The sequence below is a fragment of the Dipteris shenzhenensis genome, chromosome 26 (genome assembly GCF_047967505.1).
Source record: "Dipteris shenzhenensis isolate YYH24624 ecotype China chromosome 26, Dip_SZ_1.0, whole genome shotgun sequence".
Classification (NCBI taxonomy): domain Eukaryota; kingdom Viridiplantae; phylum Streptophyta; class Polypodiopsida; order Gleicheniales; family Dipteridaceae; genus Dipteris; species Dipteris shenzhenensis.
The window spans coordinates 50,455,785-50,481,160 of record NC_141621.1 but is presented as its reverse complement, the minus strand read 5'-3'; the positions used below and the strand labels follow the sequence as shown (position 1 = coordinate 50,481,160).

The 25,376-nt window shown below is 40.3% G+C and overlaps 1 protein-coding gene across 1 annotated transcript; it reads right to left on the bottom strand.

Moving 5' to 3' along the window:
* Positions 1 to 4,955: 4,955 nt before the first annotated feature.
* LOC147885230 (uncharacterized) lies at positions 4,956 to 21,474 on the bottom strand. Its single transcript, XM_087397805.1, has 8 exons — positions 21,317 to 21,474; positions 18,594 to 18,929; positions 18,351 to 18,461; positions 13,882 to 14,022; positions 6,071 to 6,163; positions 5,848 to 5,964; positions 5,601 to 5,717; positions 4,956 to 5,372 (listed from the first exon to the last, which is right to left on the bottom strand). The coding sequence occupies exons 1-8, from the start codon at positions 21,368 to 21,370 to the stop codon at positions 5,235 to 5,237; spliced, it is 1,107 nt and encodes a 368-aa protein (XP_087253931.1). The 5' UTR covers positions 21,371 to 21,474; the 3' UTR covers positions 4,956 to 5,234.
* Positions 21,475 to 25,376: the final 3,902 nt, after the last annotated feature.

Sequence of the window (25,376 nt, the reverse complement as noted above, 5' to 3'; positions counted from 1 at the left end):
AAAAAATAAACTGAAAATCAAGGGAAAGATAAAGGATAATTGGGACAATAAACAAGAAAAGAAAAGTAATAAAGGAAATTGAGAAAAACGAAATTAAAAATTAAAATTAGGAAAAAAAACCCATTAAAAAATAGGGAGTAGTTAGGGTTAGATAAAAGAGTCAATTAAAGTAAAATGAATTTGAGAACATAGAAAAAATACATGAAAAATTTAGAAAAAATAGGAGGAATTAGGAAGGGGAGAAGGGAGGAAGGGAAAATTGAGGGAAAATATGGGGGGGGGAAATAGAGACAAATTAAGGGGAAAATAAGGAAATTTTGAGAGGGGGAAATTAGGAAAATTAAGGGGAAAATATAGAAAAAGATTAGGGAAAATCTAAGGGAAGATAAGGTGAGTTTACAAAAAAATAAGATGAAATTTTAGGGCAATTAAGATAAAATACAATAAAAGAAGAAGAAATTAAGGGAAGTTAAGAAGAGAAATAAGAAATCTAAGGAAAATTTGAAAATTTTAAGAAATTGAGTGGATGCAAGAAAAAAAAGGGAATAGTAAGTGTGTGTGTGTGTGTGTGTGTGTGTGTGTAAAATATAGTGTTTTAAGGCATGAGATAGATGATGGAGGACGCGCGCGCGCGCGTGTGTGTGTGTGTGTGTGTAAAACATAGTGTTTTAAGGCATGAGATAGATGATGATAGTGTACTATGCCAATAGTCACACGTTGTCTTGAATGGAAAGAGGACTATTAGTAGTAGAGCAAGATGGCCTATGGATGGTGTATTCCACCAAAAAGTTGGCACACTATCTCGTGGGACAATAATTTGTTTGTTTCATGTGGATCATCGTCATCAATAAGTCAACCTTGTATGGTATGTTTGTTTGGAGGATGGGCATACCTTGTGTCATGTGCATGCAATGGAGATTAACACTAGAAAATGGTACACAACCAGTTGTTGGATTGCAACTTATTCTTGACTACTACTATTTTGGACTAATATGATTAGATTTCTCTAATTCTTGAGCATCTAAAGTGATAACAAGGAACAATAGTGACACCTAGATATCTCTGAGGCATGAAGCATAGAAGTTGAGATTTCACACAAAATAGCAATTCAAAGTTGGAGAAAAAGAACATTTTTATTCAAGATAAATTCTTTACAAGGAAAATCTTCCTGTCGGGAAGAAGGATATACACCACCCCCTCACCCTACCTTTAGTAGCTCAATCTCAAATGCAGTCTCACTTTCAATCATAATCTCAGTCTCAATCACAGTTGAAGGTATGTATCTCAATCTTGACCTCATAAGAAATCTCAATCTCAAATTTTGTTCCTGGTCCTCAAGGATCTGGTTCTTCTCTTAAATATGCCTTAAAATCCATGCACAAAGAGCAATGGGAAAAATTCATGCGTTCCCCAATGAACTCGGCCTTCATAAAATCTATCTTTTTGAGATGCAAACCTACTTTTTCCAAAATCATCCCCCCTACTTCTAGAAATAGATCACCATTGAAATTTAGCAAGTTTTCTTGTTTCCCCTCCTTAAACATTGGAAAATCAGCCCTGGTTGGAGGCCCGTATCTCCCACAAATGGTGCAAAATATGAAAATAATAAATATTATGACTATGAATCACCTTTTGATTTCGGACCACTTTGGTAATCATCATTTTCCACCAAAATCCACCAACTTGGCCCTCAAATCTGTGTTTTAAGAATCTTACATACATGTGAATTGGAGCACAAAAGGCATTCCAAAGTCCCATTTCCTAATCTTTAGTCATTATTTCTTCATCCAAACGATTGAAGCCCAAAATTGTGAAGTATCAAAACTGTAGCCTATCACAAAGTCTACAACTCTCTCATCCAAACTTTTCCAAAAAATAATTCATCTTCCCATACATATTTTTCTCTCAAAAATGATCACTATCAATGTTTTGATGCCAAAAGAATATAAAAAAATGTGGAATGTAATTGTTGAAGAAAAAATTGAGTGCAGAGAGCTAAGGCCTCATAGTATCCATAGTAGAGCATTCTTCTCGTGATGAAAAGAAACTCTATGTGATGGGATAAATCAAGTGGTTTTGTTTGTGTGGTCTGTCAATGTGTTTAAAATCAGAATAGGCTATGGTATTGTAGGAAGTTGATCAAGGCATCAACTATCATTATCCCCTTGATGAAGTGAGCTCCTAAATGAAGTTTCAAGCAAGATTCTAGTGACCAACTCTAAAATCAAGAACCTTGGAGATGGATCGATTGTAATAGCAAGTTTCACATGTTCAAAATTGACAATACTATTTTGGTATTTAACTCTCATTTGAGGTAGTCACATTGGATGGGCTTGAAGAGTTAAAACCTATTAGTGGGTTCAAACTTGCTATGGCACATTACTACAAGCTTAAGAGGCACCACGTGATGCATGGATGTCGTCTTTTGGGATTAGTAATGATAACAATGCTTAGATAATCTCCAATTGAAATCATGAGGAGTAAACCTAGGGCTATTAATGTATGTAAGAGGAAGAGTTAAAACCTATTAGTGGGTTCAAACTTGCTATGGCACATTACTACAAGCTTAAGGGGCACCACGTGATGCATGGATGTCATCTTTTAAGACTAGTAGTGATAACAATGCTTAGATAATCTCCAATTGAAATCATGAGGAGTAAACCTAGGGCTATTAATGTATGTAAGAGGCTCATGGTATGCATAATGATGGCTTATGAGGAAATGATCTATCGATTGCATGTCAAGGTAATCATGGATTGACATTTAATAAACATCTTAAATTTTTCTACCTAAAAACAAGGGACTACTCTTGGTTGGAGTCCCTCCCCACCTACCATCCTTCCTCAGCCTTGTGTTGTGTGCCCCTAGAGTGATGGCCACAAAAGTAGTAACATCATCCACAAGAGCAATCTTGAGGCAAATTCTCGATCTTGGTGTTTGAGTTGAAGATGACAATACCAAAGTGATTCTCTTGTTGAGTTTGACGTCTGCATACGATAATATGGTGAAGATCCTCCAAGTCAATAGTGACATTAGCATGCAGAGAATAATAGATAACCTTCTCGATGCTGAGCGTCACCATAGTATAATGTAGATGTATATATAGTGGCATGGAGCGTGCTTATGTTTCAAAGGTGCCAGTTGGAAAGAACAAGAAATTGAAGAGAATAATCAAACACAACTGCAATGTGGGTACTATTGAAAACCTAGACACAAAGAATACTACTTCAAGAAGCAAGAAGACACTACAAGAGGAAAAAACAAGGAGACTAGAAAGAATAAAGATTGGGCTCAAATGGTTCACAAAGAGAGGAGAGGGAGAGACGGAGAACACTGGTGAGAATTCGAGATAATGTATGTATATATCCATACGTGCACGCTTGCATACAAGCATGTGTCCATGCATGCGCATGCACATGCACATGTGATGTAAATAAAACCTATTTCTAAATGTCCTTAGGGAATAAGTTAAAGTCATTACGACTATTTTTGAAACAACAGTATAAAACCCTTAATTTAAAACAAAAAAAAGTACGTAAGAAACAAACTCATAAGAATCAAGGAGTCCTAGTATAGCCATGTAAAATATGTAAAGCTATAAGATTTATTGAATACTAGTCTAGGTCATTTAGTAATTCAATTACTTAGTTTCTTAAATCAATAACATCAACATGTAGAGAATATTCGATTTGTTATATTAGATGACCATATTATGAGTTATGTTCCTACCAAGTTTGGTACCTTTTGGAAATGGCTATGGAGGATAGCTTGTTATATATTGAACTTAGCAAGACCATATCTCTTCGATCGTAACTTGGATCATGGTCATGGAGCATACCAACTTGAACAAAGAAACAAGCTCTACACTCTAATATTATTGGTTTTATAAATTGACACATTCATTATTAAATAAACAATAATATTAAATAAACTATAATATAATATAGTTTTTCATGAGTTGATGTTTTACCTTAAATATCCTTTAAACTAGACATTTTTAGGAGTTTATATTATACACACGTGCGCGCATGTTGAAGATAGTTGATAAAAGAACATAAGAGGTTCTAAATACAATCAAGGAAACTTAAGAGAGTACCACCTTGCCCCAAACCTACATTTATGATAATCAGTAAAAGCTGCTTTAAAAGCCTCACTTAAGAAAATCTATCTCCACTAATTTTAACATGAGAACTGGCTCCTTCGAAACAAGGTTTTTAATAAGTCTCTCATCAAAGAAACTGCCTCATAGAAGATAAGGAATGCTCTCTCTCTCTCTCTTTTGACATGTCCGTGATATGAGCATCTTAGAGAAGATTTCAGCAATGTCACGCAGCATCACAACAGTTTGGAGAGCTTGCTTTCCCATCCTCACCTCGCAGCCTTGGGCAATTACATTACCAAGGTCCTTGCATACCGTGACCAATGCATTACACAAGTAGCAACATGCTAGCTGTCCACTCCCCCTTCTTCAAAGAAGGAGACTTTTTGTAACATTCCATTGGGTCCCATGGGTCGATTTCAGGCCCCCAGAGGACGATAATAATAGTTTCTTTCTTCTTTCTTTCTTTCTCACTCACTTTTTTTTGTCGAATTTCTCACTCACACACACGCACACACACACACATGCACACGCACATAGGCAAGCACAGACGAATATGCACATGCATGCGAAGTCTCTTTCCCTTTCCATCTCCTTGCTGCTCCCTTTTGCTACTCTACTCCCTACATATTTGATTGAATATGACTTTTGGATCAACAAAATAATAGCTACAAGGAGTTTAGGAAAGCGATGCTATGACATTCTTCACAACTATTTTACATACTTGGCTTTCCTTGAAATCGACGAGTGTTAGATTATCAAAGGGGGCCGCAATGAATGGGACAATTTGCTATGCTTATTCTTTGTATTATTGTTAAGAAACTTCCACAAAAAGACGAGCATATGGTTTCAATGCTTAATGTTTCTAGTAATCTGTGTGTTCCTACAAGCAGCCCGCTGCCTTTTGTTGCCACTGTGTATTAGCTATGGAAACTTTGTGGTGGCGCATTTGGACGTTAACTCACACAAGTATGTGAAATTGTAGTAGAGGTTATGTTTTACAATGGGGTTTGAAACTATAGAAATTATGGTACATAATGATGCTTCATTTTGAACTTGATTGCATTATGAAACGGATGATTTGTGAGAGACAGAAAGTGAAATGATTCCTTACAACTGCTGTGATAAAGATGCTTCATTTTTTGTGCGCCACAATGGTTCGGTGTCGTGGAGAGCTTTCGATTTGCCTTGGGAAAGTAAATCCTCGTTCTTCAATTGCACCCTCTATATAGAATGTCCTGTAGTCATCAAAATATGGTTCCGTTGATTTGAACTGCATATCATACAAAATCTTAGTGAGAGGTGGAAACATTAATATGCAAAATCACGTACTAACGACTTAAGAGAATTCATTATCCGGCAGTGAATGCAAAAATGTTGTTGACCACCTCAACAAGAAGACAGTAACGGTTGATCTCCATGTGATATAACATCCTAGAAACATTAATATGTTTGCATAGACAAAATCACGTGCTGACGACATAAGAGAATTTAATCATACAGCAGTGAATGCAAAAATGTTGTTGACCATATCCTCAACAAGAGGAGAGTAAGGGTTCATCTCCATGATCGCGAGTGCTCCACCTGGTTTCAAAAGCCGATGCGCCTCTTCAATTATCTGAAAGTCGAATAAAATAGCCGAGGGTTATGAGCATTTTCGGATTCTCAGTGAGCAAATCGCCCAACTCTTTTCCAATGACCAGGGTTTGCATTCATGATCATATCGGGTTATTTCTGCAAAATCATACCAGTCTAGTTGCTTCGCGAGGAAGCTCATGACAAACCAAGCTCAAAGAAACAAGGTGAATAGACCCACTTGGAAGTCCAGTATATTCACCAGCAGTGTGCAAAAACTCCATAGATCCCTTTTGATATCACAACTAAGCTGGTTAGTTTAAACACTACATGAAGACGTTAGCAAATAGCTGCAAAGATTAAGAAAATATTAAAGCTATCGGAGTGATTGCATACCAAACATTCTTGCTTCTTCTGTAGCCGATAATTTGCAACAGAGATGAAAAAAGGTGAAAGATCCACTCCTATGATATGAGCACCAGGGAAAGTCTGCAAATATAACACACAAAAATTTGCAAAAACACTCACAAAAGAAGCAGCATGTCAAGAAGCATTATTTCTCCAAGAAGATGGCAGGAACTAAAACTTGTAGTTTCATGTCAGTGCAAATATGTATCCAGAAAATAAAGCAAGGACAAATTATATTTATCTAGGGAAATTAAATAGATATGTCGAAACTCATCCTGAACAATAAAAAAGGAACAAAGGGATAGACTCAATTTCACCTCCTCATAGTCAAACCATCAAAGTCTGTCATGCAGGGCAGGGATTCGCAACTGTGGTATCCCCACCATGCATCTTCCGTGGCCAATTGTGAGTGAAGACCATTGTATACATACAAGGTCACAGACATCCACAAAATAAAAAAGGACACTTCTTTTCAGGAACAATACTTACTTGAAAGGCAGGCTAGAACTCTGAGGGAGGAGAGAGGGGTGTTAGAATTAATGAAGTCAATCTAATGTGCACAATGTGCAAGGACATTAATAAATGTGTGGAACAATGTGAGTACCAATTTATAAGGTACAAGAGTGGTGTGGATTAAATGAGTCCAAGACTAAGGTCATAAATGTCTAAGGTGCAAAACATACATGTAATAGAAAATTTGGAGCGTGGAATTCAGTTACGCTTCACCTTCTACATCTCGCTCAATCTCTCTCCCTCTCTTCCTCACGTGATCTTGTGGACATTTGCACACTGCATTGTGCATATCTTTTCATGCTATCAGAGCAGTCCTGATCGGGAGAAGGAGACACACGCATTGATGTAACTTTCAGCCAATTTGAGTGAGTTGATGGAGCAAATGTGGAGAAATTAGATCTGAAGTGAAGCAGCCCCAAAAGAGACACTTTCATCGCGAAGAATCAAGCCAAATCCATCAAATGATGAGTCAAATGGAAGGAGATTTAGGCCAGCAATGAAGATGCACCATTTTTGAAGCGGAATATGCAAATCGGAGTCCCCAAAGTGAAGAAAATCAAGGCGCCCAGTTTCAGCAAGCAGTGAAGCATCCCAAAATGAAGAAAATCCTGATTTTTTGGGAAAAAGACTCTCAAATCTAGGCGTTTTCAAAACGCCCCTGTTCAGCCATGTAGGAGACCTCCTCAGCATCCTCTCCGTGAATTTTGGTGGCCAACGGAGAAATTTTCGAGGTACAAATCTCGAAATTAGGGTTTGCAGTCCCGGAATTAGGGTTGCTGCAGAAAAATCAGACATGAAAAAGTCTTCAAAATTGACTCAGAATTGAAGAAATGGGCTTCCCTTTCCAATGTAATCACGAAATTAGGTTTTCACACCTGGTTTTTGTGCAAAAAGTGAAGAAAACACAGCCCCAAGGTTGTGCAAAGCAAGCTTGAATGATGGCCGTGTGGATGAGTCCCGAAATGATGGCAAAAGTTGAGGCAAACGATGCCCAAGTCAAGAGAAAACAGTCCCAGCCATGTGTGAGATATGGAAGATGGATATTTGCTGCTGTTTGTTGAAGCAATTGTGTGGCATTTCATGCGTGAAGTGTCGAATTTGTTTGTGGACCTGTTTGTGTGTCCAATGGGAAGCATATTGATGCTATCCAACATCCAAGGACAAATGAATGTCAAGGGACTTGAGGGAAGGAAAATTTCCAGCCTGTTCGTGAGCCCATGAAGAGGGCACAATTGAAGGAGAAGGCAAAGAAAATTGACCAGCAAAGTGAAGAGTTGAATGTGAAGGAAAATTGCAGCCAATGGTAATGTACTTGTCATTTAAAATATGAGCAAGATTGATGGTTCATTGTGAGCAGTAATTGCTGTCCCAATATTTTGTGTGGTTGGTGGCCATATATTCCCTAATTGTGTGGAGAATACCTTTCTTTAATTGTTTGCTGTCCTAAGGTTGAAATGGCAGAAACAAAGTCAGATATGCTTTTCCTACCTGAGAGTGGGAAGCTTGATGGAAAGAACTATCCTATATGGAAGTTCAAATTGATGAACATCCTCAAAATGAAGGATTTGTGGGACATAACTTCAGGCAAAGAGGGGAGACCTGAAGTAAGGAAGCCCGTGTATGCTGAAAAGGCAACAAGTCAACAAAGAGACACTGAAGATGAAAGGTATGAAGCTGAATTGAAAGCAAGGGAGCAATTTGATAAGAGAGCACAAAGGGCTCTTGTTTACATTAATATGAATGTAAAAGACAACATTATTCCACAAATAAGTGGAGCACAATGGCCGGATGAAGCATGGACTACTTTGTCAAGCTTGTTTGAGTCAGTGAATACAACAAGGTTGCTCTTCCTAAAACAGAAATTGCACTCATTCAAATGGGAGTCAAAAGAGCCAATCACAAGCTACTTGACACGTTTGAAGGACATATGTGATCAACTACTTTCCATTCAAGAAATGGTAAGTGATGTTGATATGGTAAGTTAATGGGCTTACATCACATGAAACTAACTCTCCATGGCAGCAATTAACTACCTCTTTGATGGTAAGAGAGACTACTCCAACTTATGAAGAACTAAGTGCTCTTCTACTTCAAGAAGAGCTGAGAAGGCAAGGAAGCGGCACAAGGAGTGTCAAAGGCAAAGATGAAGCCCTTAATGTAAGAAATAAGCAATGGAGAGGCCGTGGAAGAGGAAGCAATTGGAAGAATCAAGAGAGGCAAAATCAGTCCACCAGCCAAGAAGAAATGGGTGAATCAAGTAACTTTGGGAATGATAGAAGACCATTCAATGCTCGTGGAAGAGGCAACTATAGAGGAAGTGCAAGAGGCAATTTTAGAGGTGGCTCAAGAGGAGGATTTAGCTCCAACTCAAGAGGTAAAGGACCTTGTTTTTATTGTGGAAAGGATGGTCACATTGAAGCAGAATGTAGAATTAAGCAACATGCACAAAACATGAGAGGTAGGGGGAGAGGTTACTCCAACTACCAAAGAAGTCAAAACAGCAATTATGTGGAGAGAGATGCTCACAATTATGAAGGACAAAGCAGAGAAGAATTCTTGTTAATGGCTGATTCAACTCGGTCACAATTCAAGAGTGAATGGTACGTTGATTCCGGTGCTACAGCTCATATGACTTGCCATAATGATTGGTTTGTCAATTATGTGGAAGAAAACAGTCCAAGTAAAGTGGTTTTAGGTGATGACAGCACCCAAGTGATTAAAGGACATGGAGATGTTCAAATACAGCTTTCTAATGGTGATCAAGGCACACTTAAAGATGTGTTGTGGATACCCAAACTTGCAAGGAATCTCTTGAGTGTTGGCTGTATAACAGACCAGCACATGTCAGTTGAATTTTTTAATGATCATTTTGTCATAAAGGATCTCAAGAAGCAAGGAGAAGAAGTGGCTTGTGGTGTACGAAGTGAAGATAGGTTATACAAGCTCATGGGAATGAGCGTGCAGCAAGCTCTCATGGCAAAGAAGAGTGAAGTGACTAAGCTTTGGCATCGAAGGTATGGGCATCTTAATGTTGATGCTCTAAAATAGTTGTTTGATAAAAAATTGGTCATTGGTTTACCTCCTATTGAAGCAATTCCAAGAATGTGTGAGCCATGCATACTCGGCAAGCACTCAAGGACACCTTTTCCTCATGCAAGCTCATGGAGAGCTCAAAGGCAATTGGAACTAATACACAGTGACTTGTGGGGACCATCCCAAAGAACCTCATTGGGTGGTTCAAGATATTTTCTTTCCTTCATTGATGATTACTCAAGGAGATGTTGGCTGTATTTTCTGAAGCACAAGTCAGAAGCATTTGAAGTATTCAAAGAGTGGAAAGTACAAGTGGAGAATGAAACAGGAGAGAAGATACAAAGATTGAGGACTGATCGTGGTGGCGAGTTCAACTCCGAAAGGTTTGATTCCTTTTGTATTGAGCATGGCATTTTTAGGCAATTGACTACCGCATATAGCTCACAACAAAATGGGGTGGCTGAGAGAAAGAATCGTACCCTTGTGGAGGGCGGAAGGAGTATGTTGAAGGATGCTAATTTGGGATCAAGATTTTGGGCAGAAGCTGTTCATACTGCAGTGTACCTTCAAAATAGAGCACCTACAAAAGCTTTGGATGGTAAAACTCCTCATGAAGTATATACCGGTTACAAGCCTAATGTATCTCATTTGAGGATATTGAGGTTGAGTACCTGGTGGCATTCGGGTGGATCCGAAAATGCAAAATGCATCAAAGTTTGGCCATAGCCCCAAAACCCCACCCAGTTGAGAGGATTTGTAGGTCTTGCTTCCTTCTACAAGCGCTTTATTCGCAAATTTGCCAAGAGGGCAACTCCTCTTACTAACCGCTTGAAGAAGGATGCTTTTCTGTGGTCAAAGGAAGCACAACGCAGCTTTGAAGACCTGAAAATGCAGTCCAATCCTATGATTTTGACATAGTACAGGGAAGGAAAGTGTGGTTGTAGACCGCTTGTCCAGGATGTGGGCTTGCAATTTGTCTGCTATCTCTACCATATGTCAGGAGTGGATTCATGGCATTCAGGAACAGTATATGCAGAATTCTAAGGCAGCTCCCACATTTTCAGATTTGCAAAAGCCTTCTAGTTGGGGTCATCCGGAATTCAAATTGCATAATGGGCTGTTGTGGTGCCAGGACAAGATCTATTTAGTGCCAGACTCAAAATATAGACAGTTGGTTTTGCAAGAAATGCACTCCTCTCCCATGGCTGGACATGCAGATGTCACTAAAACATATGAAAGAATCAAGCAGAGCTTTACTTGGAAAGGCATGTGGCGGGATGTGGCTAATTACATGGCTGAATGCTTGCCTTGCCAACAGAATAAAGCAAACAGCAAATTACCCGCGCAGGTCTCGTGCAGCCATTACCCATTCCAGAGGGAAAATGGACACACATAGCAATGGATTTCATCACAAGATTGCCTTCTACAGAGAGGGGATGGGACAACATCATTGTCGTGGTGGATAGAATGACCAAACAGGCCCATTTCATACCCACTAAGACCCGGTATTCAGCATCACAAGTTGCTTGGCAATTCATTGAGCATGTCTTTAAGCATCATGGTTTTCCTTAGGAAACTGTCAGTGATGACTGGGTCACATTTGGCAAGAGTTATTTACAGCAGTGGGTACCTTACTCACACCTAGCACTGCTTACCATCCTGAGACTGATGGACAATCGAAAAGGGTGGAGGAATATTTGAGGCACTTTTGTCATGATACTCAGAAGTCTTGGGATAAATGATTGACAATTGCTGAATTTTGTTACAACAATATCAAGCATCTCTCCATTGGCATGAGCCCGTGTACAGATGCAAGGTGGGGATGCCTTCTTCAATTGCTGATATGGCTGTGAAAAATCAGCAAGCACGGAATGACTTGGAGAGGATGGATGCCCTTCTACAGTTGGCTCAAACGAATATGCAAGATGCCCAAGCCAAGCAGAAGAAATATGCGGACGAACGCAGGAGATATTTGTCTTTCAAAGAGGGAGATTATGTACATTTCCGATGATGTTAGAAATACCAAAATTTGCACCGATGTCAATGGGATTAAGTCGTATTTTATTGTTTTAGAGGAAACAAAAATGAAGAAATCGTGAATTTCTCTCAGGGCCCCAAAATGAGCTCCCATATTCATCTTGCAAGAGAATACGGTCGACTCCAAGCGGTTCCAAATGGAGGACTGCAAGGCGGCTGTGACCCCCATGGAGGTTGGGCTGAAACTGAGTGTACATATTCATCTCAGCCAGTGGATGCTCGTAAGTATCGGAAGATGGTTGGCAGCCTGTTCTACCTAACCAACATAACGCCAATATCTCATATGCTATAGGGATGCTCTATCAATTTTCTGCCCAACCCACATGCACCTATGGCATTACATATACCACAGGGTGGGGTGGAGTTGGGTGGTTTCTCTGATTCTGATTGGGTAGGTGATACAGTTTCCAGGTGATCGACCATGGGCTATTGTTTTGTGCTTGCATCAGGGGCCATCTCATGGCTAAGCAAGAAACAGCCCTCAGTTTCCCTTTCATCTATAGAGGCGGTGTACAGAGCTGTGTGCACAGCAGCGTGCAAGACATTGTGGCTCAGATGGATTCTAGAGGATATGGATGCCGTTTAGGAGGAGGCGACAGTGGTTATGTGTGACAACCGAAGTTGCGTTACCATCACAAAGAACCCCAATGTTCCACGCGCACACAAAGCAGGTCAAGGCCCATTACCACTTTTTCAAGATCTCATCATCTACAGCATCATTGAGCTTATGTATTGTCCGACCACTGACAACCTATCAGATGTATTCACAAAGGCACTCCCACGGGGGCAGATGGAACACCTCATTCGATGTATAGGGATCGGACCAAAGTTGCGTCATTGAGAGGGGGTGTTGGAAGTCAATGTCCCCACTTGTGAGCCCCCATGTGACTACAAAGGGCATTGGACCATGAGGGGGAGGCAATTTGAAGGGGGCTGTGTGGGCTGCAGGATGCACAGCACAAACAGCAAAAGAATAGGCCAAGGAAGGCCCTATTTATAGGCCTACCCTAGGCTGCAGTTTCCCTTTCATCTATAGAGGCGGTGTACAAAGCTGTGTGCACAGCAACATGCGAGACATTGTGGCTCACATGGATTCTAGAGGATATGGATGCAGTTTAGGAGGAGGCGACAGTGGTTATGTGTGACAACCGAAGTTGCATTGCCATCACAAAGAACCCCAATGTTCCACGCACACACAAAGCACGTCAAGGCCCATTACCACTTTTTCAAGATCTCATCATCTACAGCATCATTGAGCTTATGTATTGTCCGACCACAGACAACCTATCAGATGTATTCACAAAGGCACTCCCACGGGGACAGATGGAACACCTCATTCGATGTATGGGGATCGGCCCAAAGTTGCGTCATTGAGAGGGGGTGTTGGAAGTTAATGTCCCCACTTGTGAGCCCCCATATGACTACAAAGGGGGCATTGGACCATGAGGGGGAGGCGATTTGAAGGGGGCTGTGTGGGCTGCAGGATGCACAGCACAAACAGCAAAAGAATAGACCAAGGAAGGCCCTATTTATAGGCCTATCCTAGGCTGATTGGCTCATCCAACCTAAGCTGGTCGGCCCAGCCAACCAGCTGGTCCGCCCTGGTAGGGAAACCGACCTGCTGGTCGGTCATCTCAAGGGGGGCACCCAGCCCAATATAACCCCCCCCCCCCCCCCCCCCTCTCCCCTCATTTCTCATCAGCCACTTACGGTTACAAGAGGCAGCATGGAGCAGGAGTTAGCCTACAGAGAGTTCTCACTGTGAGCTTGTTTTGCCCAATTCTCTCTCTTGTATACGTTGTCTATTCTCTACTATTTGAGTGAGGTCTTCATGAGTGAGCTGCGTCATTGAGTGTGAGAAACGGAGCTGATCCTATTTTGAGTGAGTCTCTCCTCCATTTCCAACCACAAACACACACACATGCATGTTCGTGTGTGTACGAAGAAGTGCTTAGTGTGCGTGCGCGGGCGCACGTACATGCATGCACACTTGATATAAAATGTCCGGTGCACGTACATGCATGCACACTTGATACAAAATGTTGTATACTTAAGAAAGCGAATCTTCCATAAAAGGTAACTATGGCATGCCTAGTAAGATCTACAAGGTTGGTTCAAGGACCATGTATCTTTTCTCCATTCGTTTTCCATTCTATGCTTCTATAAGGAAACACACAAATAATTGATGAGAAAAAAACTTTTAAGAGCGAACTCACCTCTTTAAGACCGAATGTGCTAAGACCAGTTGCACAACCAATATCAACAATAGTTCTTGGAGTCGTTTGTAGCAATGAAAGCATTTTCTCATGGTATGAGTCTCGCAAGTTTTTATCACCATTTGCATCAAGCTTCTTCCTCTACATAAAGCCAAATTTTAGTGTAGGTGCTTTTGCTCCATTGCAAACAAAGTCAAAAACTAAGAACAAATCAAACAAGACTCTCAAGACATCAATCCATTTAACCAATTTAAGAAAGCTCAGATTCTTCATCATAGAAACGACTTTATCTCCACTGTACTTCAAGCAAGAAAAGAAAAAATAAATAGCAAACTTCAAACAATGAAATGTGACAATTTAAAATGGTTTTAATGTCACCTTGAGCATAATCATCGGTTTTACACTACCAAGTTGCTCGGTGCCATGAAACAAAAGGGTTTAGCCCTAAGTATATTTTGAATTGGTGCATGGCTTGGCTTGCTTGAGCACAAAACGTATTTTTGTTCCAAAATGGCTTCATCTTCAAAGCAATGGAGAGATTATTTATTAGTCACAAATTTGAGCTTTTAGGACATATTTGAACAAACATAAGAATTGATTGAGCCTAGTCTATAACTGAGACATTGTTTGATTGGGAAATTCTAATCCCCATAGTGATGCCTGAGCACACCTAGATCCCGTCCCTTTCCTACCTGATAGCCATCCCCGTATTGACTTCAAACATAAGCTTGGAAATGACATTCACATGCAGTCTCTCAGATCCCACCTTTCATATATGTCTCAAGTATGATCACTATTTTATTATGATAGTGACTGCAAGCCCTCCACATCAATGAGGCCTGTATTATGGCCTCATAGAGTTGAAGGGGATAAAATGTTATATGTGATGACCTTATTGTCATGGAGAAAATGATATTTCAGTGGGGTACTTTTGAAGCACTTTAGCATACCCCTATTTATGGCAGACTGGGGGGCTGATTGGGGCACAGATCTGCCATGGTTGGCCATCTGGTCGCAGCTGGTCAGCCAGGCAGTCTGTAATATCCAGGGACTACAGACCCTGGTCGGCTGCAGCAGGGTCGGCCAGTTCCAGGCCCCTCCTAGCCTATATAAGGAGTTCATAGTCCTCCCTCACATTCTGAACTGAAACCCTCAACAGCAGACACGCAGGAGGGTGAGAAGGTCTGAAACCATCGGTAGATCTCGCTCTTTTTGGCTCTAGGAGTCCCAGCATATGTGCTGGTGCTCACCTTGCACTGATTTTCCCCCAATTGTTGATGGTATTTACTGAGGGTTTTTTCTGCCTTCTCTTCTGCAATTTACTGTTTGCGATGCATCATCTAGTACTGTTGTTTTGAGTGTTGATAGGAGAGACTGTGAGGCTGTCTTCCACCGCGAGAGCTTGCTACAGCAAGCAAACTTTATTCAAGGTATCAGAGCCAAGTTCAGCATTCTTGTGATCTACTCCAACGCTGAAGGAAGGAGCTCTTCACCAGAATGAGGAAACCCCATGTTCGGCAAGGTACTTCTATTCACAGTTCATACAGCATGTTGTGAAGTTCCCAGCATTCATTCCATTTGTCTTTCTCTTGCCATGGCTGCCCGACTGTCATTCCAAACTTTGGGGAAGCAAGCATGTTGGATAGACTCCACTTGCCCACTTGGAAGATAAGATCCGAAGCCACCCGGTGGTGAAAATAATATGGGAGACAACGGAAGACGTGGAGCTGAAGCATGAAGACTAGAAGGACTCTTCAGGAAAGGTCGTGTCACCTGCAGTCTGCAGATGCAACAGCAATCAAGGATTGGGTACTTCAAGATGCAGAGGCCCTCGCCATCATCATTGGTATGACTATGGACACTATCTTGCAGCACATTGAGCTTGTTCATGAGGCTTGGACTATCTCGAAGGATATGTACAAGATAAAGAATAAGCTACAATCATAGTCCCCATGAGTACCCTGAGTGTGACCAAGTGATCGGTTGTGCTGTGAGCCTTTCACAATCCAGCTTGCCCTTTTGCTCACTTGCCTTGATTTTCTGCCCAGTTGGTGATTTTCGTTTCAAGGATGGTACCATAGAGCTTAACAAGGGGGGACCCAATCATGATTGTTTAACAGTTTCCAGGATTCCTCTGTGCCCCACTTTGTGTAGGAGCTTGATCCAATTGCTTGTCCAGTCTTCTGGGAACCCGTGTATTACTGCTGCATTCAGCATATTCAGGTCCACTTAGCTGCCTCTGAACCTGCCCATTTAATCAGTTCTGCCTGTATATTTGAAGGTCAGCTGCCTTGCAATCGGCCATCTGGTGTAGTCCCACCTCAAGTTTCAATGTCCTCAATGGTGAAGAAATGTCAATAGACAGCGCGGGGGTCTAGCCCTAGCTGTTTGGCAGGTCTGGTCTTTGGTGTGGGCTATCAAGACGTCAAAGTCAATATAGCCTTCGTCTTCGCATCCCTTGGGGATTAAGTTATTCCAAAAACGTTTTGGCTGTTGCGCCAGTTTATGTTCCTCCTTCTCATTGTGGTCAACCTCGTATCTACGCCACTTCTTTCTAATGATCCTGACCCTTTCTTTATTTGGCCCTGTATGGATTGAAAGACCACCATTCACTAAATTTTGGTGTGACCAACCTCACATGGAAAGGCAGGGTACTCAAAAATGAGTTTGACTTTGAGATACAATATTTTTTGAGTTCAACTTTGAGATACGTTATTTGAGAGGAGCCTCAAAATAAAATTGTGGATACCTTGAGCACAATCTCGGAAGACTAGAAATCTCCTCTATGGAAAACTCGGAAGACTATAGGTCTCCTCTATGGAAAAATAAAAGGACTTTACAAAACTAAAAACTCAGAAGACTAAAAATCTTCTCTATGCAAAAAATAAAAGGACTCTACAAAGCTGGAAAGTCCTTCGGTAAGTTTGGCGAGCAGAGTGGACATCTAACTGTACATAGAAGTTTGGATTTGCTCAACCTACAATGGAAATTCCCTAGCCATCGTGTGAAGAAGCATTTAAATGGATTTTCTGATTGCATTGCATGAACCGGGAAGGATCGTGAGACTATCTTTTGATAGTCAGCCAACTCACCAACTTAGACAGTCCAAATACAAAATTAAGGCTCTGAACTATTTCAAAGAAGAATTGTGCAATACTCTCCAAGTTTATCGGACAATTTTAGCGATCAATGTTTCAAAAGTTGGACCAACCTCATAAACATAGCCCTCCAAAAATGGCTATTAAATTTGCTATCCCGATCGCTAACAATACCTACTAGTAGTTCATACAATTTATAAACAAACGCATATGAGTTCATCAAACTATGACAAGTTGTGAAGGTCACAACACAAAGCAGACTAAGAGAGAGAATGCAAATATGTTCAAGGCATGTGTCTACAAAGGATGATTACTTGGCAGAAAGGTATACATCATCCATAATCCTTGGTCTTAAGAACATCAAGTTGAAAGCATGTCTTCGTTTATGAGGAGACAGTTCTCACAAGAGGGTTGGGGGGGCAGGGGCTAAATCGGCTTAGTCTGTACCTAACTTAAGCGCAGGAGTGCCTAGGGTTATTAGGTGTTGGGGAAGGTGAGGTCGAGGGAGGTATCGTTCGGGGAGGGGGGTACATGTCTATCAGACGATGCGGTGGAGTAAGGGGAAGGCGATAAGAGACAGCAAGAGAGGGGGTTGAGTCGAGAGGGAGACGGGGAAGGGATAGAGAGCAATGGCGGGTGGGGATGAACGGGGGCTGAGTGAGGGGTGCTGGGGGCTGAGTGGTGGAGGGAGAGGTGGCAACAGGCGGGAGGGCTGAGTGAGGGGAAGAGGCTAGGTAGATGGAGAGGGAGAGGCAGGCAAGAGGTAGGGACGGAGTGGAGGGAGAGAGCCGGAGATAGGGCGGCGGGCGAGGGAGCAGGGGAGGCAGAGGCAAGGGGCAGGGTGAGAGATTAGGTTAATCAATGTTAATTTGGTGAGTGGGCATCGTACGCTAGGTTAATTTACTTAATTTTACCCCGCTGAGAACTAATTAATATTTTTTTATTTTTGAAGAGCCACTATGTCCCCATGATCTTCTTTTCTGGACAGCCAAAGGAGCGATCCAATTGGGAGGACCTAACTTACAGGCCATCAATTATTATCTCCAACCCTTCAAAAAATGATCACACTTGCCTCTGAACTAGTCCCGTTTACCCCTACATGGAAGACATAGACCTGTAGTCAAATATGCAACTAAATATTATAGACTGCAATACATATGATGCTACTGCTCAAAACAAAGGTTCAAGCAAACTTTTACGTTACTCCTCGATTAACATGCAGAAGGTAAACACCAAAAAGAATGGATATAATCAGTCCTTATCATAATATTCTACGATAAGCATCATATGGTATTCATTAGCATCTCAGTAGACAGTCATCCAACTCATATAGCATGCAAAATAGTAGAGTTGACAACCTCATATACATACCTTTGGGTCAAAGACATTTGCATGAACCGACTTGGCTGCCAACTCTGCCTCAAATGCTGCATCCCATGACAAATTGCCCATCTCATATGCGTGAAATGGTTTCATATAATACTAGAAGTGCAGCCAAAAAATATCACTTAGTAAATCGTAGGATTCTGGACTTTGTGCTTGGTTTGCATGACAATCTGGCCAGAGAGACATATATGTAGTCAGTAGCAGATGGAGATATTCGGAAACACTTACATCAGGATATTCCACGCTTGAATTTTTAACAGCATCAAGCTCTGAAGCCCAATCATGAAGATACAATTTTGCAAGCTCTGGAGCCCAAGGATGGCCTATCTCCATACTGCGGTTTATAATCATATCTCTAGCTTTGCCTGCTGCAAAATCAAAGAAAGGTTTGAACGAGAACAATGCATTAACACTCCTTGATGCAACGCTCATCAGTGAAAGATCAGAAGGCATGACCACTGCATCACTCAAAGGACGTCTGTCGGGGGATCCAGTGAAACTGCTACAGTCAGCACAGCCCTTGTAGTGGCATGTTCGTTCAATTCCTCTCCCTTTGTTTCTAACCTATAAAACAAGAGCAAACACATGACATTATGCCTCCTTTTTGCTATGAATCTTGTAACAATTATCAATTTACTCCTTGCATTGACACACAACCTAGTTTGGGAAATCTAAGAGATAATCAACAACTGTGGACCGAGATAATCTCTCTCTCAATTACTCGTCTTCTCAATGCTCTCTTTTGTATACCCCACGTGTGCATTATTGATTCTTTCAGTGACATTCAGGTGGCTTCTACATCCACAATTCCATAAGGATGCTAAGATAATACAGAAATATTGGTCAAACAGAAAATCGGTGACTGCTTTTAATATTCATTAATAATGGTGCACTTTTCATTAGTTGAAGCCTCCAAAATTCAGTTTGCCAATCTCAAAATGCGCAGATCAGCTCTTCCTCTTCTCTAGCAAGTGCAAGCTTCAAAAGCAAAAGCTCATACTCAACTGATGTCTTTGATGTAAATTATTCCAAATGAAGAAAACACAGGTTGGCCTGAATGATTATAAAGTACATTCCCATTTTGAAACCCATTCATGATGACTGTACAGATTTTAAATCTAAAAAATCACTCTCAAATATTGTTCATATTCTTTAAGCTGAACTATCTCCTGTCAATAACATAATTAGAGTTGCCTGTTGTGTAGCTGCATCTAATAATATAGTTGGCCTCTTTTAACTTGAATAAAGTGGCATCACAGGATTAACTGTAAAGCCTTAGTGTTTAATATCCCTACATCAAGAACAACGATTGGGATATGATAATGCTGCTAATGATCTCACATGTGCATCGGGCCTGCACTACAGCAAATCCTTTTGCATATTAAAACGTGCAGAATCCTGGTTGCAGTTTTGCATTGTAATGATTTTGCGTTGTTAACATATTTCTTCTCGATGATGTTGGTTTAGAGGAATACAAAGAAGATACCACCCTTGCCAGGACTAGCTTCACATACTTTTCATTCCTGAATGCCTCAATGCTTACTTAAAAAATGAAATCAGGCATTCTAAACCATCTTAAAAAGGACCTTTGTGCCAAGACCTGAGCGCAACAGACCTCTCCAAAAAGACCTGAGTGCCAGTAATTCCACTGGCACTGACATTACACGGCCTTGCTTGTGGCCAAATCCAACTATGGTACCTGCAGGACACATCTCATTGATTGGCCTGCTGCTGGTTCACCAAAACCTTGTTGATTGGCAGGCTAGTACAATCGCTACGCAGCTGTCTTTGCATACTTAAAGATGGTCTGCCACAGCTGGATTGGTTTGCAGATTTTATGCTCTTTGTCAAGATCCCCCCCCTGCCACTTCAGGTTTCATCTAGCCCTTACACAAGGGCATATCCCTGCACACAATACTCAAACATACTTGAGGCATCTGAATGCCCTTCCGTGAGCAACATTAATAAGTTCCATGCCAAGAGTAACTTTCTCGAACCCATCTTGAGAGAGTGAAATGATTTAAGGCAGGCAAATATGTGACCTACTTGAGATCTGTCATGGCTTCCAGTTGTACCATGGCAATGCTTCCTCAAATGTTATCTCAGAGGAAAAAAATGGCCTCAGAAATGTTTCCCAAAGTAGAAATAAAGGAATCTTTGGCATGAGAAGTAAGGGATGCACAAAGGAGGAACCTTATACTTTACAAAATCCAGTTTGACTGTTGTATATCTCTCTGCCTTTCGATAAAAAGATAGATCCAGGCACTGGCCAATCACAGTATTCAATTCTCACAGCTCCTTTACAGTGTCACACTGTCTCTTTAACTCATACACATGTCCTAACAATTAGCCGGAAACAACATATCTCTACAGACTCTGATGCTAAGTCAACCCTCAGCCTATGTAGCATCACGGTACACACCAGCCTGTATTGCTGGAAGAAACAGCTTTCGCCCTAACTTTTCTGGAGGAAGACTTGCACCCAGGCAGCTACTTGAGGACACTCAGCAACATGGGCAGTTAGAGGACCTTATCCAAAATAATCCAGCCATTGGAAGCATCCATACTGGATAAAGATCTCTTTATATATCCAGGGTCAGATATATTGTATATCCAATGGCTGGTGGCAGTATAGTGATGCGTTTTCCCAGGATATAGAGAAAACTCCCAGAGTAACTGGAATCAGCTAGCATGAAGGATTTCTGCGAGTTCAAACTACGCCTGACTCTACCGGTCGCGCATTTTAGTTTACAGGTTTACAACTAAACAAGAGCTTGACGAAAGTTCGGATGAACACATCGAAAGCCCATGTAAAGGTCCTTGAAGTTCTGTGGAAATGCCAGGCTAATCATTTAAAGGATGTAAGACGTCCACGATTATTTATTCAGCCAAACCGACCAACCTACGAGAGGTCAGAAGTCGAAAGATAAGGGGAAAGCAGGGTAACGTACCAAGGTTTCAAAAGATGTGCATTGCTGAGGCAATGCGGAGGCCAACGCAGGCATCTTACTGGGCACGTCAGAAAGAAAACATACTTGTTGCGGGCATTGATTTTAATAGCGCATGCATTTGATGCTAGTTTTCCCTCTTAACTACCGGTTTGTTTCCCGGGGAAGTTCAAAATTGTATTAAAGTAGATTTGCTCCAGTCTTTCCATCGTCGAGCAACTAATTACTAACTCGAAATTGAAGCTCAATCCTACAATTTTATCAATTGATTAAAGAAAAAAGAGAATGAGTAAAATAGTAGACATGAGACGCGACACAAGGTCCGTTACGACCAGATCCTCCCTATAAATGTCAGGAGTGGTGAATTATTATTGATTTTGTGATGTCCATATTTTGGAAGCTGAAGTCCAACAAATACATGAATAAGGCGATGCAATAACTGATCCTCGTTGTAGTTTTTACAATATTGTCACATGGACTACCACCAAATGAATAAAGGTGTAGTCATCCTTCAGTTTTTCTTTAGATGCATATGTCACCTCAATCTTGCATCCATCTTGGATTTCCTTGCTCCCTTACATCGATAACATGCATTAAACGAGAGGAATGTTGTAAGAATTCAGATTGAAAACAATAAATTTTGAATGGATCAGTAATTGAAAATATTTATATTATAATATATAATATATAATTATTATAACCACACAATATTGGCGGGGAGGCCGTGCGCTTCCTTCCCCAAAGAGTTATAATTTGAGGGAACGGGCCCTTCCCTGGGTGCCGAGATAACGTCGAGAATATTAGCGCCAAGGATAAGTCTCGTAAACGGATAATTAACTGGCATATTACCTAAATGTCAATAGTCATAATCATAGTCATAACGCCGAGAGACAATATCCGAAAAAGTTGCCAATGTGACCTTGAGAGGATTTGTGTGTCTCCTTGAGCGAGATGATTCCAACATTCTCAGATCGTTCAATAGACTCTGGACAGCATAAAAAGACAACTATTATTAGAGGACATCCAAAGTAGAGCACGTAGCATTCTCACTCTTAACTTAGCTAGCATTACATGCCTCTCCAACTTCGGGAAAATGGGAGTTTGATCACTGTAGTAAGTTGAGCTTTTAGGCTATTCATTTATTTGGGGGCACTATGAAGAGAGTAGCCTTATACCCTTTAATTGGGAGGATCTAGTTTTGAAAAGATCCAATCTTGAGATTCTTCATGATTATAAACATACACCTAAGTGTTGGAGTTTGAAAACTACAAAAGCTAGACAGTTAATATAGTTTTAGGAATTTCGAGACAATCCAATGATTTTTAGACTATGCAAATTTAAATTGTGACCAAATTGATATGTTCTAATGGGTTTTCACATGCACTTGAAATGTAACTTTTTATGTGCTTAAAATCTTAATATGAAAGGATGGTAGAGTCCAGCATGTACTTGCATTAATGTTTCAAATCGATAATCTAGCATGTATAATTCTAACTAACAAGTCTCCTCATACTCTAGGATGTTTCTTAGATTAGATGCTACTTTGAGCTACATGGAAAGATGTCACATAACTACATACTATGTGCTTCTAATATGGAGTGAATCCTAGTGATGAAACTTCTCTAACTATTTGTTGTCTTCTCTAATTCACCACTAATGATTCATAGGTGCATGTGCTTATGCAATACTACCTTGACAAGATGGCTCTAATACCATTTGTAAAGTTAGTGAGAGTGGAGAGAACATGTAACATATGAGAAAGCTTAACTGAACTATACATAATGTAGAGTGCCACATCTATCGTGTAAAAAGATATGATTGCACCAACTTGTGGGGAACCCTAGACTCCTTCCATTGAGCTAGAGTTAGATTCTAGATCTGAACTCTAAAGTCCATGCACTGGTTGCACATTTTGTAAGCTAGTATAGACAATGTATTACAACACATGAGGGCATTACCGAATCCATGGTGGACATAGCCCACCAACATACATGTCCTCATCCTCCAAATCCACGGGGGACACAGCCTGCCAACATACACGTCCTCATCCTTTGCTCGGTAGTATCGCATTATAAACTTATAAAAATTTGAGCCTTTGAGATGTTGAGATTTCATTATATGGGCCATTATCAGCTTCATTGTCTTCTTGTTGCTTCGCATCATCATCATCAAATATGCCCATTTACCAATATGAATCTTATGTGGACAGTGCAATGAAATAGTGAATTTGCCCATCTACCAATGCTTTAGTAAGATGAATCTATCCTTCAATGGTCCGGATAGTGTTATGCTACACTCTTGGAATTTGGGTGGAAAGATCTACCAATGCTTTAGTAAGGTGAATCTATCCTTTAATGGTACGGAAGGTGTGATGCTACACTGTTGGATATCGGTGAAAAATATCATTTCATTTGATGAGAATGGGGAAGATGGAGAATTTGAGAAGGTGGAGGTCTATTTAGGGGGTGTTCAAAACATTGAATTAATTAGTTCATGTTTAGGAAGATACCCTTAAAGAGATGAGTTGTGGAGATCAAAGACTCAACAAAAAATTAGAACTTTGCATTTGATGAGAAATGGAGGAGATGGACAATTAAAGAAGTTGAGGGTCTGGTAGGGAACGTTCAAAACATTGAAGTGATTAGTTCACATTAGATAGACAGCCTTGAAGGGATGATCAAAGACTCAACACAGTTAGAACTTTGTTGAGATCAAATTTTCAACAAACATCAAATTGATTGGTTCATGTTGGTCAAAACCCTTAAAGAGATGGGTTATGGATATCAAAGACGAAACCCAACAAAAGATTAGAAGTGACTTGAACTTATATGTTCAAACACGAGGGAGTTGTTATGATGATGCAATTGAGCCTTAAATGGAGCCACAACGGGACCCTATTCTATTCCTTCTAAAACGGCCTTTTCATAAGGGTCTTAATTTGACTTTATGCCTCCTACAACTTCCTCACATGTTCCTCCAATGGTTCATAGGGAAGATTGCAATATCCAAGTTTCCATTTATGTAGTGAAACTCATCTTGGCAAATGAATATTTGTTTCTAATGAATTCATTGCAATTTTGAGGAAAATAATTCCTACCATATCGCCATTGTTTCTATTGTATTCATTGCAATTTTGAAGAAATTAATTCCCATAGTACTACCAAGAAATAATGCTTCATGAACACCCCTCTTTCATAAATAATAAGTCTCTTACATTTCAAAAAAAGGTAATTATAACGCTTTAACTGATAAATAAAATAAGAAATTTAAGCATTCACTTCCAGCATTCCAATAGAATAGGTATGTCCAATTTGCTGGTAATCATGGAAATAAAAAGAAAGTAGGGAGGATTTTACAAAAAAGCAAGGTTCTCAAACATCATATAAAAGTGTTTCATGTGGTTCTCAAACATCATATAAAAGTGTTTCACATGACTATAACATATTTCAAAAGGTCATGGCTATAAGATAAAAGTGGGAGAAAAACTAAAGAAACTAGAAGTACATATTAAAAGGGCAAACCTATATTCCACCTATATATGTCGACCCTTAGAATTTAAAAAAAAAAGAAACAAAAGGCTATACAAAAAAGGACATCTCACATTAGCCACACACACACACTCCCTAAACACCCCCCCCCCCCCCACCCACCCACACACACACTCACTTCCATTTTACACATTTTCACTATGATGCCAACCACCCCCCTTCCCCCCCCCCCCCCCAATTTATTGAAACAATCCTCCTATTTTATTTCTTACCCTTGATAATTTGATAAATTTTTGAGTTGTCATATGAGATTATCAATTATTATTTCCATGTAATTTTATCAAAAACCCCAATCCTACACACACACACACAAAATTTAATGACACTTTGCATATTTATGAATAAATTATAAGAAGGAAAGCGTAAATTTAATTAAATGATAATTTGCATAATGCAATGCCACTTTGTATAGTGATGAATAAATTATAAATCCCTAACCCACCTCCTGAATAAATACATACATACATATATATATATATATATATATATATATATATATATATGTATATGTATGT

What these genes read in the sequence shown, in the direction of transcription:
- LOC147885230 (XM_087397805.1), bottom strand. Translation starts at nt 21,370, where the DNA reads ATGCCTGCGTTGGCCTCCGCATTGCCTCAGCAATGCACATCTTTTGAA. An exon ending in GCACATCTTTTGAAACCTTG is followed by an intron (nt 18,930 to 21,316) that starts GTACGTTACCCT and finishes CTTGTTTTATAG; the next exon opens with GTTAGAAACAAAGGGAGAGG. An exon ending in GCACATTCGGTCTTAAAGAG is followed by an intron (nt 6,164 to 13,881) that starts GTGAGTTCGCTC and finishes TTATATTTGCAG; the next exon opens with ACTTTCCCTGGTGCTCATAT.